The sequence below is a fragment of the Solanum pennellii genome, chromosome 2 (assembly GCF_001406875.1).
Source record: "Solanum pennellii chromosome 2, SPENNV200".
Lineage (NCBI taxonomy): Eukaryota > Viridiplantae > Streptophyta > Magnoliopsida > Solanales > Solanaceae > Solanum > Solanum pennellii.
This window is the reverse complement of record NC_028638.1, coordinates 51,835,484-51,850,708: the sequence shown is the minus strand read 5'-3', so window position 1 is coordinate 51,850,708 and position 15,225 is coordinate 51,835,484. Positions and strand designations below refer to the sequence as shown.

The 15,225-nt window shown below is 36.4% G+C and overlaps 1 protein-coding gene across 3 annotated transcripts; it reads left to right on the top strand.

Annotated features, from left to right (window-relative positions):
• Window positions 1-5: 5 nt before the first annotated feature.
• On the top strand, window positions 6-14,707 carry LOC107008639. Of its 3 annotated transcripts, none has more exons than XR_001455282.2 (18): window positions 6-274; window positions 394-481; window positions 586-677; window positions 1,011-1,055; window positions 1,152-1,205; window positions 2,664-2,738; window positions 2,935-3,000; window positions 3,198-3,240; window positions 4,480-4,525; window positions 6,285-6,378; window positions 6,467-6,519; window positions 7,500-7,584; window positions 7,689-7,791; window positions 7,906-7,998; window positions 13,221-13,304; window positions 13,540-13,606; window positions 13,725-13,778; window positions 14,104-14,707. XR_001455282.2 is itself a non-coding variant. In XM_015207756.2 (18 exons), the coding sequence occupies exons 2-18, from the start codon at window positions 415-417 to the stop codon at window positions 14,239-14,241; spliced, it is 1,242 nt and encodes a 413-aa protein (XP_015063242.1). In that variant the 5' UTR covers window positions 7-274; window positions 394-414; the 3' UTR covers window positions 14,242-14,707. The 3 variants fall into 3 exon arrangements, 2 of the variants coding, with proteins under 2 accessions (XP_015063242.1, XP_015063243.1); XM_015207756.2 differs by having other exon boundaries at window positions 7-274; window positions 13,238-13,304; XM_015207757.2 differs by having other exon boundaries at window positions 62-274; window positions 391-481; window positions 13,238-13,304; window positions 14,104-14,616.
• Window positions 14,708-15,225: the final 518 nt, after the last annotated feature.

The following is a 15,225-nucleotide window of genomic DNA, read 5'->3' as shown; positions in this document are numbered from 1 at the left end:
AACTTTTCCAAGTCACGTTGTCCCAAAAAAAAAAAAAATTCCAAATCACATCAAAAGACAGGTGCAAACAATAAGGGAACTGGGGAGAACTCGATTGAAAGTTTTGGACGAAGAAATGTTATAGAGCAATTCATCGGAATCTGTACAGCGACGAGTGATTACAACGCCGGCGGAAATTTTCTGGTGGTTTCCTTATCTCCATTCTCGCGTACAAGCATTGCTAATTCGGCTACTCGTGTTCCACTTCCATAGAAAGCAAGCTTCTACAGGCAAGGTATGAACTCTTAACTAGACATAGCAATAAACCTAGCAATAATCACAATCCCTTGTAATTTCCGCTGATTAATTAGTCGTTACAGTGCTGTGATAAAATACAATAAACTGTATTAGCAGGACTGCCGTGTATTCGGCGAGATGAGGAGCCTAAAGAAATGCTCTGGTGAAGATGTGGCGTATCATTTGCTAGTCACAGTAGTAGCAGGTGATATATTAGTATATGAGGAAGCATCCTCTGGAATTACTCTGTCTTTATACTGACGGATTTGGAACTTCTTAATCTAATTCTATCCTTTCATATTCTCTCAGCTGTATTGTTGCAAGCAATCGGAGCTTTTTCAGTTGCCACACCAAATACTGGTTGCTATGCTCTGGATAACTCCAGCCACATTCATGATTTTGTATCCTTTGAAACTCTTGCTTGTCGATCGATTCATTAAGAAGGGGCACAAAATTGCAAAATTGACTATTTTCAGTGTGAAAGTCTAAGTTCACCTTATAGTGTTACTTACCATGAGCCACATTTCAGTCTGCTGGATGTTTGCAATTTTCTTATATTTCTTATTGTGAGAAATGGAATCTCCTGTATAAAATCACCATGATGGTGCCACAGTACTTGCAAACTTATTATAGGTTGTACTTTTTATCACTCTCGAGATCTGAATGCTTAAAACTGGTCATTTTACTGGAGGTACATGTTGAATAGAGTTTATGTTTCTTAACCTATGTTCCAGAGTAGTTGGATTGGACAACCATTTGAGTATGAGGGGAAGGGGAAGGTGATGTCTGATTTGATATATGAGCTACTATGTCCACCAACAGCTTTGGTTTTGTCATTTGTGCAAAATGTAATGCTCGTGAGTTGTGTAATGTAGGATGCTGACTTGGTGGTTCGATTTTGCAAAGATGTTGAGTCTAGATCGCAAGCGGTAATGCATTTTATGAAATTCTCATTCGTTTATTTACTTTATATATAACTTGCAGCTTATTTGCCCTTCCATTTTTCTCTCTTTTTGATGAAAAATGTTCTCTCTGACTCTTACAAACTTCTTATCTTGCAATCCGCGACTAGCTTCTTCCATGCTAGTCAACTTTGCATCCCTAACCTTATGCACAAAACTGACAAAAGACATCCTTCAGGGACTCATAGCTAATTAGATTTATAGTTATTGAGCATGCTAGTTGGTACTGATTATGACATTTGTAATATCTAGTCACTTTAAAGAAAAATAAGTATGTTAGCTCTATATTCAACATATTTGTTTGAGCTTACTTTTCATTTGCAATATACACGGTCATTTAAAAGGTAGACTCATAGTGGGAATCTCAAAAAGTGATTTGAGGATTGCATTCTACTGGCAATAAACAGGGTTTAGTATTTTTTTGTTTTTTGTTTCTTGATAGGTGGTAGGGTTTAGGAGTATATATATGTCACACTTAATGAATGAACAATGCCTAATTAAGTTAACATAAACTCTAGTTTGGGAAGGTAAAGGTTTGAAGCCAGTTCCTGGAAGGTGTGGAATAGGTTGTTAAATATTGAAATGAGTGAACTGCCTAGCCTCAAAAATTATATTGGATAGAAAGATGACATTCTTATATATGTATATTTAGGTTTGCCAAACGTACCTTCATGTGTAGTCCTAATTCTTCTTTATCAGATATGCATATTGGAATATCTTATTGACAGGCGGTAGGGAGACTCAAGCCTCTTTACCTTCTTTATGATATTGAATCAAGTGAACCACCTCATGTAAAAGTTTAACATGTTAGAGACGAGATACTTCTGTTTATATATGACCTAGAATAAAATAGACTCCAACTTCCTCACTTCTGGCGAGTCAGTCCCTCCTACTTAGTATTGTCCAATTTTAGCACATCTACTTGTTGAAACCCCACAAATAAACGCCTCTGACAACTGACTATGCTCAAGCGGCATCAAAGTGGTTGGCCTGGCTTAAGGAGTGCGTAAAACACTCATTTAAGTTGCATGGACGTGGTGAAGACGTGTGATGTTTATTCCGAATGATGAGAAACCTTGTTTCTTCCTAGTTTCCTTCGTGTGTCTTTCTTTCGGTTTTTCTTCCACTTACTTTTCTCCATGATTGTGATGAATATTTTCTTAAGCTGGCACCTCTGAAGTGCCCAAGAGTAGAAATTAACTGCCTATTAAGAAATTGATGAACAAAGAAAAGCTGGATTTGCTTGCGAGTTCCAAGTGGAAGTGGGGAAAATAATTCTTTCTTTTTACATCTCTCAGCGGAACTTTTAGATTGTTAGAAAGACCGGGATGTTATACTAAGAAAACGTCTACTTAATTGAAATGTCCATAATATACTCTTGGAATTCTGATTCCTTATGCAATAAAGAGCGACCTTGAACTGCAGGGATATGTGGACTATGGCAGATTTGATAAACTCAACTTCTTTCGTGCTGGGTCAGGACATGTCAGCTTCATTCAGGTGAGCTTTTGAACTGTTGGTGCATATTAATCTTATACCGGAAAAACTTAAAGATTCATGCATGTTCCTCAAGTCGCGTCAATCTGCTCCTCAGATGCACCAATTCCTTGCTTCATATTGTTGTGTACCCTACTTTTTTATTCCAATCTTATCTGCAAAGCTAATATTAATTTGCAATGTTTCTATTGACCCCTAGGAATATTTTAATGGTGACCTGATGAACTGTGAGCAGAGTTATGATAAGATGGGCCGAACAGCTAAGGTTTGAATGATCTCTCTCTCTTACTATAAATATGAAACATTTTCTACTTTGTATTTTCAAGAAATCAAATTATAGATCCTCTGAAAAGATAGAAGTGTAGTACTGGGCCCTGTACGATTGTTACATTTCAATATTTGGTGTCCATATACTGAACTCCAACACAGTTAGACTGAATCTCTCACTTTCTGGATTAATAGGTCAATATTATATGTGGAAACTGCCCTCATGGACAATGCAAAGGTATGTAAACCCTTCATTTGACTAGTAAGACAGCTTGTTAATTTCAGATGTGTGAAATAGCCTCACTAAACTACATATTTTCCAAGTTAGTGTCTTTGATTTATCTCTAATATACCTCTGAACCACTCAACCGATTCTGAAAATTTGGATCTACGATGGCATTATAGAAATGAAGCCTGTGGGTATTCGTCAAATAAAATAAAAAGAACAAACAAGAAGCCTGGGGTCAGCTAAGAGAAGCATAATTTTGATATCACATATTAATGCACAAGATTTGCTAGCTGAAAATATTTCACTAAGTGTTGCATGTGTTATGAACAACCTTGGACAATTTCATTTTTGGTGACTCAAATATGTGTGACTTATCCAGTGAATGTCAAGTGTCTACTGCAGTTACTTCTGTGACCATAATTAGCTGTTGATCGATTTGTATTTCCTAAATACCTATTTTAGGTTCCCTTAGGGGTGCCGGTGGTTTGAGCTTGGGACTTTCATGGTGGAGGTCTCAAGTTCGAAACCCCTTGCCAGCAAAAGCAAAGGGTTTGCCTTCTGGGTCGAGCTCGTCGCCTGATGCGGGTTACCTCTCCTATGTGGTCTGCGAGCTATTGCAGAGGAGCGGGGGTTTTACCTTCTGCGCACCCAAAGGGTAGCAGCTGCGGGTTTCCCTTGTCATAAAAAAAAACAAATACCTATTTTAGATTTCCCATGGCTCTTCGTGTGGGGAAAAATGTTTTGTTCCTCCGGTTGACAGTGTGAGGTGGTTCCTGGAAATTTGGTTTCAATTCTGGGGACGGGATAAATTACAAAAGCAGTAGGCCTTTCATTGCTTTATAGTATAGTATGAGGGTTGCTAGCAGTGCTCGGATCTGAAGTTCATCTTTATATCTGAAGTACATTATTGGACGAAATTTGTCATTCACGTATCTTTCTCCCTGATTTCTGTGTCTTCTGTACCTCATTACTAAACTTTGAAAGCTTATTTTTTTGAATGAAAATTTATTCTGGCAGCGTAGGTAGTGATTTTACTGCAATTTAATGTATTAACTGAACTACTTCGTAGTAAAGGGCGAAGTGTTACAAGAAGCTGGGTTCTTAAATTTTTTTAAAATTTTGACTCAGGAATTCACTATCACCTCTTTTTTCAACAATGATGTGGGGTTTGGAATTGTGGGCGGGAGTCTGTTATTGAATGTATCATAGTCTGTCATGCTAACTATTTTGTGAAATTCAATTCCTCAGGCGGACTTGGATGCATCTGCAATGTTGAATATGAGTCTGCTTGTAGGTATTTTCCCCATCATTCAGCTGCCCCTCCCCCCCCTCAAAAAAAAAGAAGAGAGAAACTGCATCTGGGATGAGGTCTTTCAGATTGGAAAGTTTTATTCTCTTCATTTCTTTGTATGACTGTATTTTACTGCCCTCAATAGTTTTGATATTAATGTGACATACATTACATTCCCCCGTATAACTGTATTTTACTGCCCTCGTAATTTTGAATATTAATGTTACATACATTACATTAGTGGTATTGGAAAAAAATATTAAAGTAATTATTGAAAAGTTAGACCCTGTTTGGATTGGCCTATTTTAAGTGCTTTTAAGCACTTTTTTAGTGTTTGGGTAAATTAAAAAAATGCTTATAAGCACTTGATTTTATGCTAAAATGATAAAAATAAGTCAAAAGCCAATCCAAACAGGCTCTTAGTTTGATAGAGAAATCATCACCAGAGAGTTTAAAATTTGATAAATTCATTCTTGAAAGTTGAGGAATTATACTTTGGAACATTTCAAAATGGAATGAGTGCCATATAAAATCAAACAGAAGGAGTATATATTTGAAGTTGGGGGTACATTCCCTTTCCAGGCCCTTGCAAACAGAACTACTTAAGATTTAACCCTATTATCATGTTTTTCTTGGGAATGGTAACAATATATCATCAGCATTAAGAAATTGATAGCCACCCTATTTACAATTTCAAAACAGAAGTCTTGTTACTATTATCATGTTTCCTTTAGCTGAATTACTCCCTTCGTCCAATAATAATTGTCCACTATACTATTTTGGGATATCCAACAATACTTCCACTTTATTAAATCAATAGATAATTTTGCACTTAGTTCCTAATTTACCGTCATCATTAATTATAGTCATTTTCCTATCGAAATTTTCAAGACATTGTATTTATTATATTCAAAGGGTAATATAGTAAAATTACTTTGCTATTTATAGTTTCTTAAGAAATGTGCAAAGTTAATAATGGACAACTATTTGTTAGATGCATGAGTTCTCACTTCACAGACAACTGGGAGTGGGGTGAGCATGAGGTGGGTTCACAACTCTTATGGGTTGCTGTAATTGGGTAGTGTATTTATCGGAGGCAGTGGCGTAGCCACATGGTGGTCAGGGACACCCTTCATCGAAAAAAAATGCTTGAAATTATTAAATAACATATTTTCGACACCCTTAACATAACAAGTTGTTATAGCGCAATGGTTTCACCTCCTTGAAATGAGGAAGTGCTCGTCTGTTCGAATCTCACTAGTTCTACTTTTTGAAAAGAGCTTTTGTTTGTGCTATTTTTGGCCACCCTTTGTGAAATTCCTGGCTTCGCCACTGCAGTAGGAGGATGGCATATTTTCTTGTCCAAGTTGCTCTAATGTACTTTTGGCAGTTCTTAATACGTCTCTTCAATATTTTGTTATAAAAGCTTTGTAACTCCAAGTATGTTTCTTTTTGTTTGTAAATCCTTGTGTTTTGTTCTAAAAAGAAGACATAATTCATATCAATCAAATTGACTTTTAAGTGTATTTTGACTAAGACTAAAGGATTTCTTCTTGTAGAAGTTACTCTACTTCAATAACCTCCATGATATGAGGTCAAAAGTTGACCAGCGAGGGTAATTGAAAAGGTTTGATTATTGGTGGAGTTATAAAATAATGTGGATTCCATGATGACATCACTAAATGTAGGGGTTTTAAAAGTGCATGATTTCTAAACTTCAATTTCTAGTTCTAGCTGTATGTCTAATATGACTTTTGGACAGAACTGTCGTCGAACTTGCCGTTCCATGTGAGAAACCAGGTCTGCGCGTCTTTCAAGGTTTCACTGTTGGTTTTCATCCACGGTCATGGGAAATTGTAAGGAAAACATATCTTCTTTCACGCAGTACCTTCAAACTGTCACACATGGCTTATGGTCTGGAGGCCCTTGCTTGTGAATTCACAGGTTTACAATGGCTTGACTCAATTGGGCTATGAAGAAGCTCACAAGGAATTCAGGTAATGAGAATTATCTCATTACTTAAAAATATATATATATATATATATATATATATATATATATATACACACACACACACACACACACACTCCTTTAACTAGAATTCTGCCTTCATTTATTTATTATTTGCTGAACAGTAACTGCTCAATTTGTCAGATTGGACGCATTTTTATTCTTTTATTATTTCAAATTCATAAAGTTAGGTTATTTTTGGGTCCAATTTTTGTTAACAACTGTGATTTTCAACTTTACACTGAAACTCCATGTGTATTCAAGCTAAGACAATCAAAAGGAGACACTGATATTATTACTATTGTTGTTGCTTCTGACACTGATATTATTACTATTGTTGTTGCTTCTGTTTATTTGTTTTTAAAGATTTTTTCTTTGTACTTATCTTGATCTTGTACGGCTTAACTCTTCAAATAAAATAATTGTATCTCTATTTTTCTAGTCTGACACTCCACCTAGGTAGGGTTATATGGTTACTCCTGCATTTTGTAACAGGACAGATCCTGCAAGACATAAGATGTTGAATTGGACAGGCATACACACATATGCTGATGTTATCCCCCCCCCCCCCCCCCAAAGGGAAAAATTGAACAAAGATATCTGATTTTAGGTGGCCATATTTTGTCACGTGTCCACATCTGCTTTCCTTCAATTTGATGTTCGGGTACTCTTTGCTGTAAAATATCATTTGCCTCTTCATGATTCCACAGAGATGCTTTGCGTTTATTTAGGAATGTGCTTTGGTACAGGTGCCAAGCAATACCCTGGAGAGGACTTATTGTCATGCTAGTCTTTTTGTTGGTCAACTTTGCCAACAGTTTACCACTGCCTGTTTTATACTTGTCCTGTTCTTGCAGGATGGAGACATCCCATGTTTTATCATAAGCTGCGTAGCTCCAGCAGTTATCATATCACAGTCTAAAATGCATGAAATAATTTCAATTGATTCTTCATTGTTATCTTGTAGCTTCAACACTGCACAAACTCGTGTAGCCCTTTATATGACCGCGATTGCTTCGGTTTCGGGTTCTGTGCAGAAACCATTAGTAAAGGTGCTTAAGCTTTTTATCATGCATTTATTATTTTTGTGTTTGATTGTTATTCACTTGGAAATCACTGATTCTCTCTTTCATGCCCCTCTCAATATACATGTTAGGTTTCTCCGGAGCAAGGATTAAAGGTCACATTATCTGGTTCAGCAGCAACTGGGGGATCACCAACAACTTTGTCACCAACATCATTACTGATTGACTGGAGATGTATAATGACTTGACAATTCTGCTTATAAGACTGTTTTGGGAGATATTTCTTGTTTCTCTATTATATTATCTTTTGGCGCAACTTTGTTCCTCAATTGCTGATTGTATTTTCAGGTGATGTTGCTCGTGATAACCCATATGAAGTTGAGGTCACCATTCCTATAGAAAACTATGATCCTGTTCAGTTCACCCTCACAAAGATGTGTGGTAAGTGCAATCTGGCCTTTATTCAACTTCACTTGTATACGTGCCAGTTATAATCCTTCCGTTTCATTTTATGTGTTTTAGTATGATTTTTGGATAATGAAGAAGACTTTTGAATCAACGGTCTTAATTAAAGTTGCGTATAACATACAAAAAGTATCCTTTGAATCTTGTGATGTTATTAGGGGTAAAATGAGAATGTTGGAATTAAAAAGTTAAAGTAAATATAGAAATTAGAAAGAGACATTCTTCTTGAAGCAAACGTAAAAGAAAGTAAGATACATACATTGAAACGGAGAGAGTGTACACTTATCATTGATGAACATACATTATGCTCATAGAGCAATGCATGTTTGAGTCTTTTGACAGTCTATGATACCTATCACTAACGAGCAACGAAAAAGCTTTAGAACAAAAGGGAAAAAAGATTGTGGTTTAGCCTCTTAGCTAACCATCTACAGCCCTCCCCTGTCCCTATCCACCTTTTCCGCCATATGAGAATATATTGGTAGAGATATTTTATGGTGGTGGGTGGAGGAGGGTGGAGGAAGAGGAGACCTTAGTAGTGTGTTTCAGCGGAGGGAATATCTGGTGCTAGGGATGGTTTTGCGCAATATGAATTACATAGTTCTAGCAATGCTATGTCTTTTCAACCTGGTGCATTACTGTTCTTAGTGTCTGTTCCATGTAAATCATGATAAAGGAATTGTTAGTTTTTAGAGAAGGAAAAACATAACAATCTTATCTTCTTTTGTTATTGAACAAGTAGGAACATTAGTTTGATAAACGAACAAAGAAAAATTTATGAAAAGCAAAACTTCTTACTTCATTATAACACAGATATTTATAGGAGTTTACAAGTAAACCAACTTCTAAGGATAAGATTAAAAAACTAAGGATAAGGATAAGGATAAGATAGAATTTAACTACTAAACAGTAAATAACTACCCTACAATACAGACAATTTGGACTGATGCAGTTCTTATGCATATTTCTAACACTCCTCCTTGCTTTAAGAGCTGCAAACTCCAAGTTTTTGCCTGAGAAGTTGAAATTTATTGCCTGATAATGGTTTGGTGAAGATATCAGCCAGCGGCTCTTCAGTTTTGCAATAGAGGAGAATCATGTCACCATTATTTTGCACTTCCCTCAAGAAGAAAAGCTTGATGTTGAAGTGTTTTGTTTTCCCATGAAATACAGGATTATGAGAAATTGCTATTGCAGATTGATTGTCCACAAATACTTCAGTTCCCTTTGTATGATTCATGTGCATTTCTCCAAAAAATTTCCTCAACCAAAATGCTTGATTTACTGCTGCTGTTGCAGCCACAAATTCTGCCTCTGCAGTGGATTGAGCCACAATGTCCTGCTTCTTTGAGCACCACGAAAACATTCCTGAGCCAAGACTGAAACAATATCCAGATGTGCTCTTCATGTCATCTGCGGATCCAGCCCAATCACTATCAGAATACCCAAGTAGTTTCAGATCTATTTATTTTCTGAAACTTGACACCGTAATTGATGGTTCCTTTGATGTATCTAACAACTCGTTTTGCTGCTTTTAGATGCACCTCACTAGCACAATGCATGAACCTCGATAGAATGCTTACAACATACAAAATATCAGGTCTTGTAGCTGTGAGATACATCAAACAACCGACTAAGCCTCTGAAGTACGTTTCCTTCACTTTCTCTGCTCTGTCATTCTTGCTTAGTTTCTCTTTTTGGTTCATAAGAGTATTCATCTCCTTGCAATCTTCCATGTTGAATTTCTTGAGAATTTCCTTAGCATATTTCTTCTGGCAAATGAAAACTTCATCTTGTCCCTGCTTGATTTCCATACCAAGAAAATAAGACATTAGACCAAGATCAGTCATCTCGAAGGCTTGCATCATTTCTTGCTTGAAATCCTCGATATGCCTTGTATTGCTTCCTGTAATTAGTACATCATCCACATATATAGACACAACAAGAATATCAATGCCATGATGTTTAACATAAAGAGTAGATTCTAATAGACTCTTTTCAAAGCCTAAGCCAAGTAAATGGCCATCTATTCGACCATACCAGGCCTTGGTGCCTGTTTAAGTCCATAAAGTGCCTTTCTTAACCTATAAACTTTGTCCTCATTTCCTTTCTTCACAAAGCCTTCAGGTTGCTCAACATAAATTTCTTCCTGTTGAAAGGCATTAAGGAATGCTGATTTGACATCCATTTGATACACTTTCCAACCCAATTGTGCAGCAAGAGCAAGAAGTAACCTGATCGTGTCAAGCCTAGCTATTGGTGCAAATGTATCAAAATAATCCACACCAAAAATTTGAGCATACCCCTTAACTACAAGTCTTGCTTTATGCTTATTCACTGAACCATCAACATTTAGCTTGGTTCTAAAGACTTATTTCAACCCAACTATCTTTCTGTCTTCAGGTTGATCAACAAGCTCCCAAGTCATGTTTTTCTCAATCATAAACAACTCTTCTTTCATTGCAGCAACCCATTTTTCATCATTTTTGGCTTCATTGTACCCAACAGGTTCACATACTGCTACATTGCATCTTTGATATATATCACTGAGTTGTCGAGTACCTTTGACTGGTAAATGATCCACCATTTCATCCTGTCGTGAGAGTGATATTTTCTTCTCAAAAAACTGGGTAGGAGACTTTTTTGCTTTGTCAGAAGTGTTAACGACAAATTTCTTGGAGTCTTCCCAACACCACTCTTCATTTTCTATAAAATTCACATCTCTACTATAGATTATATTTTCAGTTTGTGGTTGGAAGACTTTATATGCCTTTGAAACTGAACTATATCCAATAAAAATGCCTGGGACAGATTTTTTATCTAGTTTATCTCGTTTACCTGAGGAATGTAGGAAAAACAGAGACAACCAAACACTTTTGCACAAAATTTCTTTGGCAAGGTCTTCTCTTGCAACATGCATCTGGTTATCTCCATAATGTATCTGTTTCTTCTCTCGTTTACTCCATTTTATTGTGGAGTATAGGGAGTAGTAAGCTGATGATGAATCCCTGCTTCCTCTCATAACATGTCAAACTGGTAAGAAGTGTATTTCTTTCCATTATCTGTTCTTACGAACTGAATTTTATAGTTGGCTTCATTTTCTACTTTTGCTTTGAACTTCCGAAAGACATTAGAAGCCTCTGACTTATGCTTGAGAAAATAAATCCAGCACATGCGGGTTAGATCATCTACAAAAATGGCATAGTAAAGACTACGTTTTAGTGAAGGAGTCCTTTGTGGTCCTGCTATATCAATATGAATTAGTTGCAATTTGTTCGAGGCTCTCCAAGTTGTCTTTGAAAATGGAAGTCTGTTTGTTTTTCATATTGACACGCAAGACAATTTGAAGAATGTACTTCTAAAACAGGCAAGTCCTTAACTATTTTCATTTTTTGCATTTTAACCAACCCTTCATAGTGATAGTGTCCGAGTCTCTTGTGCCATACTTCTGCAACACTTTCTTTTGCTGAAAAAACAACATGCTCCTCCTCAAATGGATCTAATGAGAAACTTTTGCCTCTCATTCTTACTTTAAACATTTCTTAATCTGAAGCATCCTTGATCAAGCAATGATTATCTTCAAAATTTAACTTGTTGCCTTTTTCCATCAATTGACCAACACTAAGCAAGTTTTGATCTATGTTAGGTACATAAAGCACATCAGAAATTGTTTTAGTACCTGAATTACTTGGAATATCAATGTTTCCTTTCCCTCTTACAGGAAGATGGTCGCCATTACCTATTCTGACTTTAGTAATGGTCGTGGGCTTCAATTCCTTGAAGAGAGACATTTCATTTGTCATATGATTAGTGCATCCACTATCAATCAGCCAACACTCACTAGATGATCTACTTGAAAAACATGTAGCAACAAAGAGTTGATCTTCCTCCTCACCCTCAACAATTTTAGCCTCTGCTTCTTGTTGCTGACTATTGTTCTTGCAAATTACAGATTCATGCCCAAGTTGATTGCATTTACTACATTTAGCATCAGGCCTTCTTCAACATTTATATGGTGGATGACCTTTCTTGTTACAATGCTTACAAGGAGGATAACTTTTCTTTGAGTGTCCAGTTTTTCCTTTAGTAGTACTTGTTGAAATGCCTTCACCATTCTTCTTGTTCTTTTTCTTTTTGTTTTTGCCTCCATCTTGAGGCTTGGCAAACAATGCTTCCTCTGTATTTCCTTTATCTCTCATGACTCTTCATTGTTCTTGTGCCTGCAAAGCATTTAATAACTCTGCGAAGGTGATCTTGGACAGATCCTTCGTGTTTTCCAAAGTAGTTATGGTTGCTTCAAATCTTTCTGGCACAGTTACCAAAATCTTTTCAACAATACGTGAATCATTAAACACGGAACCAAGCAATCTTACCCTATTTGCTATGTTCAAGAGCATTTCAGAGTAATCTTTGATGGTTTCAGTTTCTTTCATCTTCTGCATCTCGAAATCTCTTATAAGATTTAGCACGTGCATACCTCTGATCCTTTCATCCCCTTCGTATTCTGCCTTGAGATAATCCCAGATGGCTTTTGCTGACTTCAGAGACACAATTCAAGTGAAGATTGAAGAAGATACTATTGAAAATAAACAGGCTTTTGCCTTTGATTTTTTGGTTTTCTAGTCTTTATGGTTTTTGATCTGGGCCATAGTAGGATTGTTAGGCAACAGAGGAACTTCATAATCCTCTTCGACTGACTCCTACATATCCATGACATCTAGATATGTTTCCATTCTTACCGCCCAAATCTGATAGTTATCACCATTAAAAACAGGTGGTGCCATTACAGAAAAACTTGATTCTGCTTCCATGATTGATAAACTTGTTTTGTTGATTACAATCAAAACACCAACGGATCCCTCAAGAAATAAATGCTCTGATATCAATTGTTAGTTTTTAGAGAAGGAAAAACATAACAATCTTATCTTCTTTTGTTATTGAACAAGTAGGAACATTAGTTTGATAAACGAACAAAGAAAAATTTATGAAAAGCAAAACTTTTTACTTCATTATAACACAGATATTAATAGGAGTTTACAAGTAATCCAACTCCTAAGGATAAGATTAAAAAACTAAGGATAAGGATAAGGATAAAATAGGATTTAACTACTAAACAGTAAATAACTACCCTAGTAAATAACTACCCTACAATACAAGACAATTTGGACTGATGCAATTCTTATGCATATTTCTAACAGGAATGAAATTTTTGCAGAATATCAGCAAAGCGAAGGTGGAGGTGCTGCAGGAGGATGGGCCATATTTGGAGTATTATCGTGCATGTATGTCATGTTCCTTTTCAGCCTTTTATTTTCACGTTGAAATGTCTGAGTGAGTTCTTGTGGTTATTATGCAGCTTTACATCATATGTTTTGCTGCAGCATAACTGGTTATCTTGCTTAGGAAGTTGTTGATTCTGTAGTTGAAATTTATATTTAGTAGTGTTTGTATATTCAGATGCTGATCTTGGTCTTCTTGTGTAGCATCATATAAATATTGACATATTGTGTGAAACAGAGTATTAGTTGCCTCAACACTATTCTGCTGTGGAGGGTTCATTTACAAGACACGGGTGTATAATCAGGTTGGTTAACTATCATGCTTTTTGCTGTTTGCTATCCTTTCTCTTTTTGTCCAGCTCTGTTTTCAATTGTACAATTCTTTTGCAACATTTAATAATTCATTAGATCTCATTTTTACAGCGTGGGCTTGATGCATTGCCTGGAATGACACTTTTATCCGCATGTTTGGAAACTGTAAGTCTACCTGCTTGGGAATTTTAACTTCTTGGGATGGGGTGTGGAAGGCTTTGGGTGAGCTATTAAAGCATTTCCGAAAAGTGAAATATGTGGGGGTTACACCTTAGGGGATAGAGAGGGGAGAGTGACAGCTTAATGTGTAAGTAATGCTAGGGGTATGGTTGTTCAGGGTAAGGGTGTATGGATATAGTAGAGGGGTATATGCTAAGGCAAAATGTTATTTTGAGCATGCTGCGAAAATCATGAGAGCTGAACTGGTTTAATGTGCTGATTTGATCTCTTTAGCACATTCTGACACTGCACTTTTGGAACTGAAAAATAGGTAAGTGGGGTAGGCCATGGCTATTCACGACCAGAAGATGTCAATAATCCATTTGCAAATCAAGCTTCATGGGAGCGTCAACCTGCTTCTACTCAAGCAACAGGAAGAACTAGTGAAGTTAGGTACGGATCAATCTGAGTCCTGTTTGTTTCTAAATGGAAGAGCCTTTCCACGTCCCAGGCCTAGTGTTCCAGGTTGTAAAAATGTGCACAAGACGGGTCTGTCCTGGGAAGCAGCTGATATTTGGTGCTCTGCTTCTGCATACAAAACGTTGCTTAAGCCTTCTCATTTTTGTGGCAGTAAAGATTGAGAAACCATGAACTTTTTTTGAAAACTCTGATATATCAGCAATTTTGGTATTAATTCCCATCCGTGAAGCATAATGTACAATTGAACATACTTGGAAATGCTGGCCGAGTGGCCGTCATGCTACCTGTAACAGCTTTTATTTTAAGCTGCCAACAGATTCCTCTCTGTACGTATAGCTTTGGAATTTTATTAATGATTACTTTACTGGTGCTCACGCAGATTATTAGGGGGGATCGGGAATGCTGTGAACTTGAAAGATTATTATTAAGTGGTATGGTACTATACTTATGAAACACTTGCTGCGTCTTTTTGACAATCTTGTTGAGTTGACAAGATTAATGACAATAATGTTTCGCATCCAAGAGCTTAACACGAGAATCAGATTCCTATGACACCACTTCAAGTCAATCGTCTGCTTTATCTTTTTAAAGTAAAAACAATCATACCATCAAAGTTGTGATATTGCTTATTCTAGACTTCTAATATGTTGCTGCGTCTTTTCACATCCGGATAACTCTCAACATTTACCAAACCACCATAACAAATATCTAATTTAGTGAGTCTGAATATAGTTAAAGATAATGTTCTATGCGGTTGTTTGGTAGAATGTATTAACAAAATAATGCATGCATTAACTCTATGTATGAGTAATGCTTTGCTCAATACATTTCTTCTTTACACCATTGTAGGTGTCTATTAATAATATCATGAATTTCTAAATGTTAAGTAGTGCAAAGGGGCTTTAATGCACACATTAACATGGTTAATTAAAGACCCCACCGCTCCTAATATTTTTAACAACTTTTCCATTAT

What these genes read in the sequence shown, in the direction of transcription:
- LOC107008639 (XM_015207756.2), top strand. Translation starts at nt 415, where the DNA reads ATGAGGAGCCTAAAGAAATGCTCTGGTGAAGATGTGGCGTATCATTTG. An exon ending in GACATGTCAGCTTCATTCAG is followed by an intron (nt 2,739 to 2,934) that starts GTGAGCTTTTGA and finishes ATTGACCCCTAG; the next exon opens with GAATATTTTAATGGTGACCT. An exon ending in TTTGGAGTATTATCGTGCAT is followed by an intron (nt 13,305 to 13,539) that starts GTATGTCATGTT and finishes TGTGTGAAACAG; the next exon opens with AGTATTAGTTGCCTCAACAC.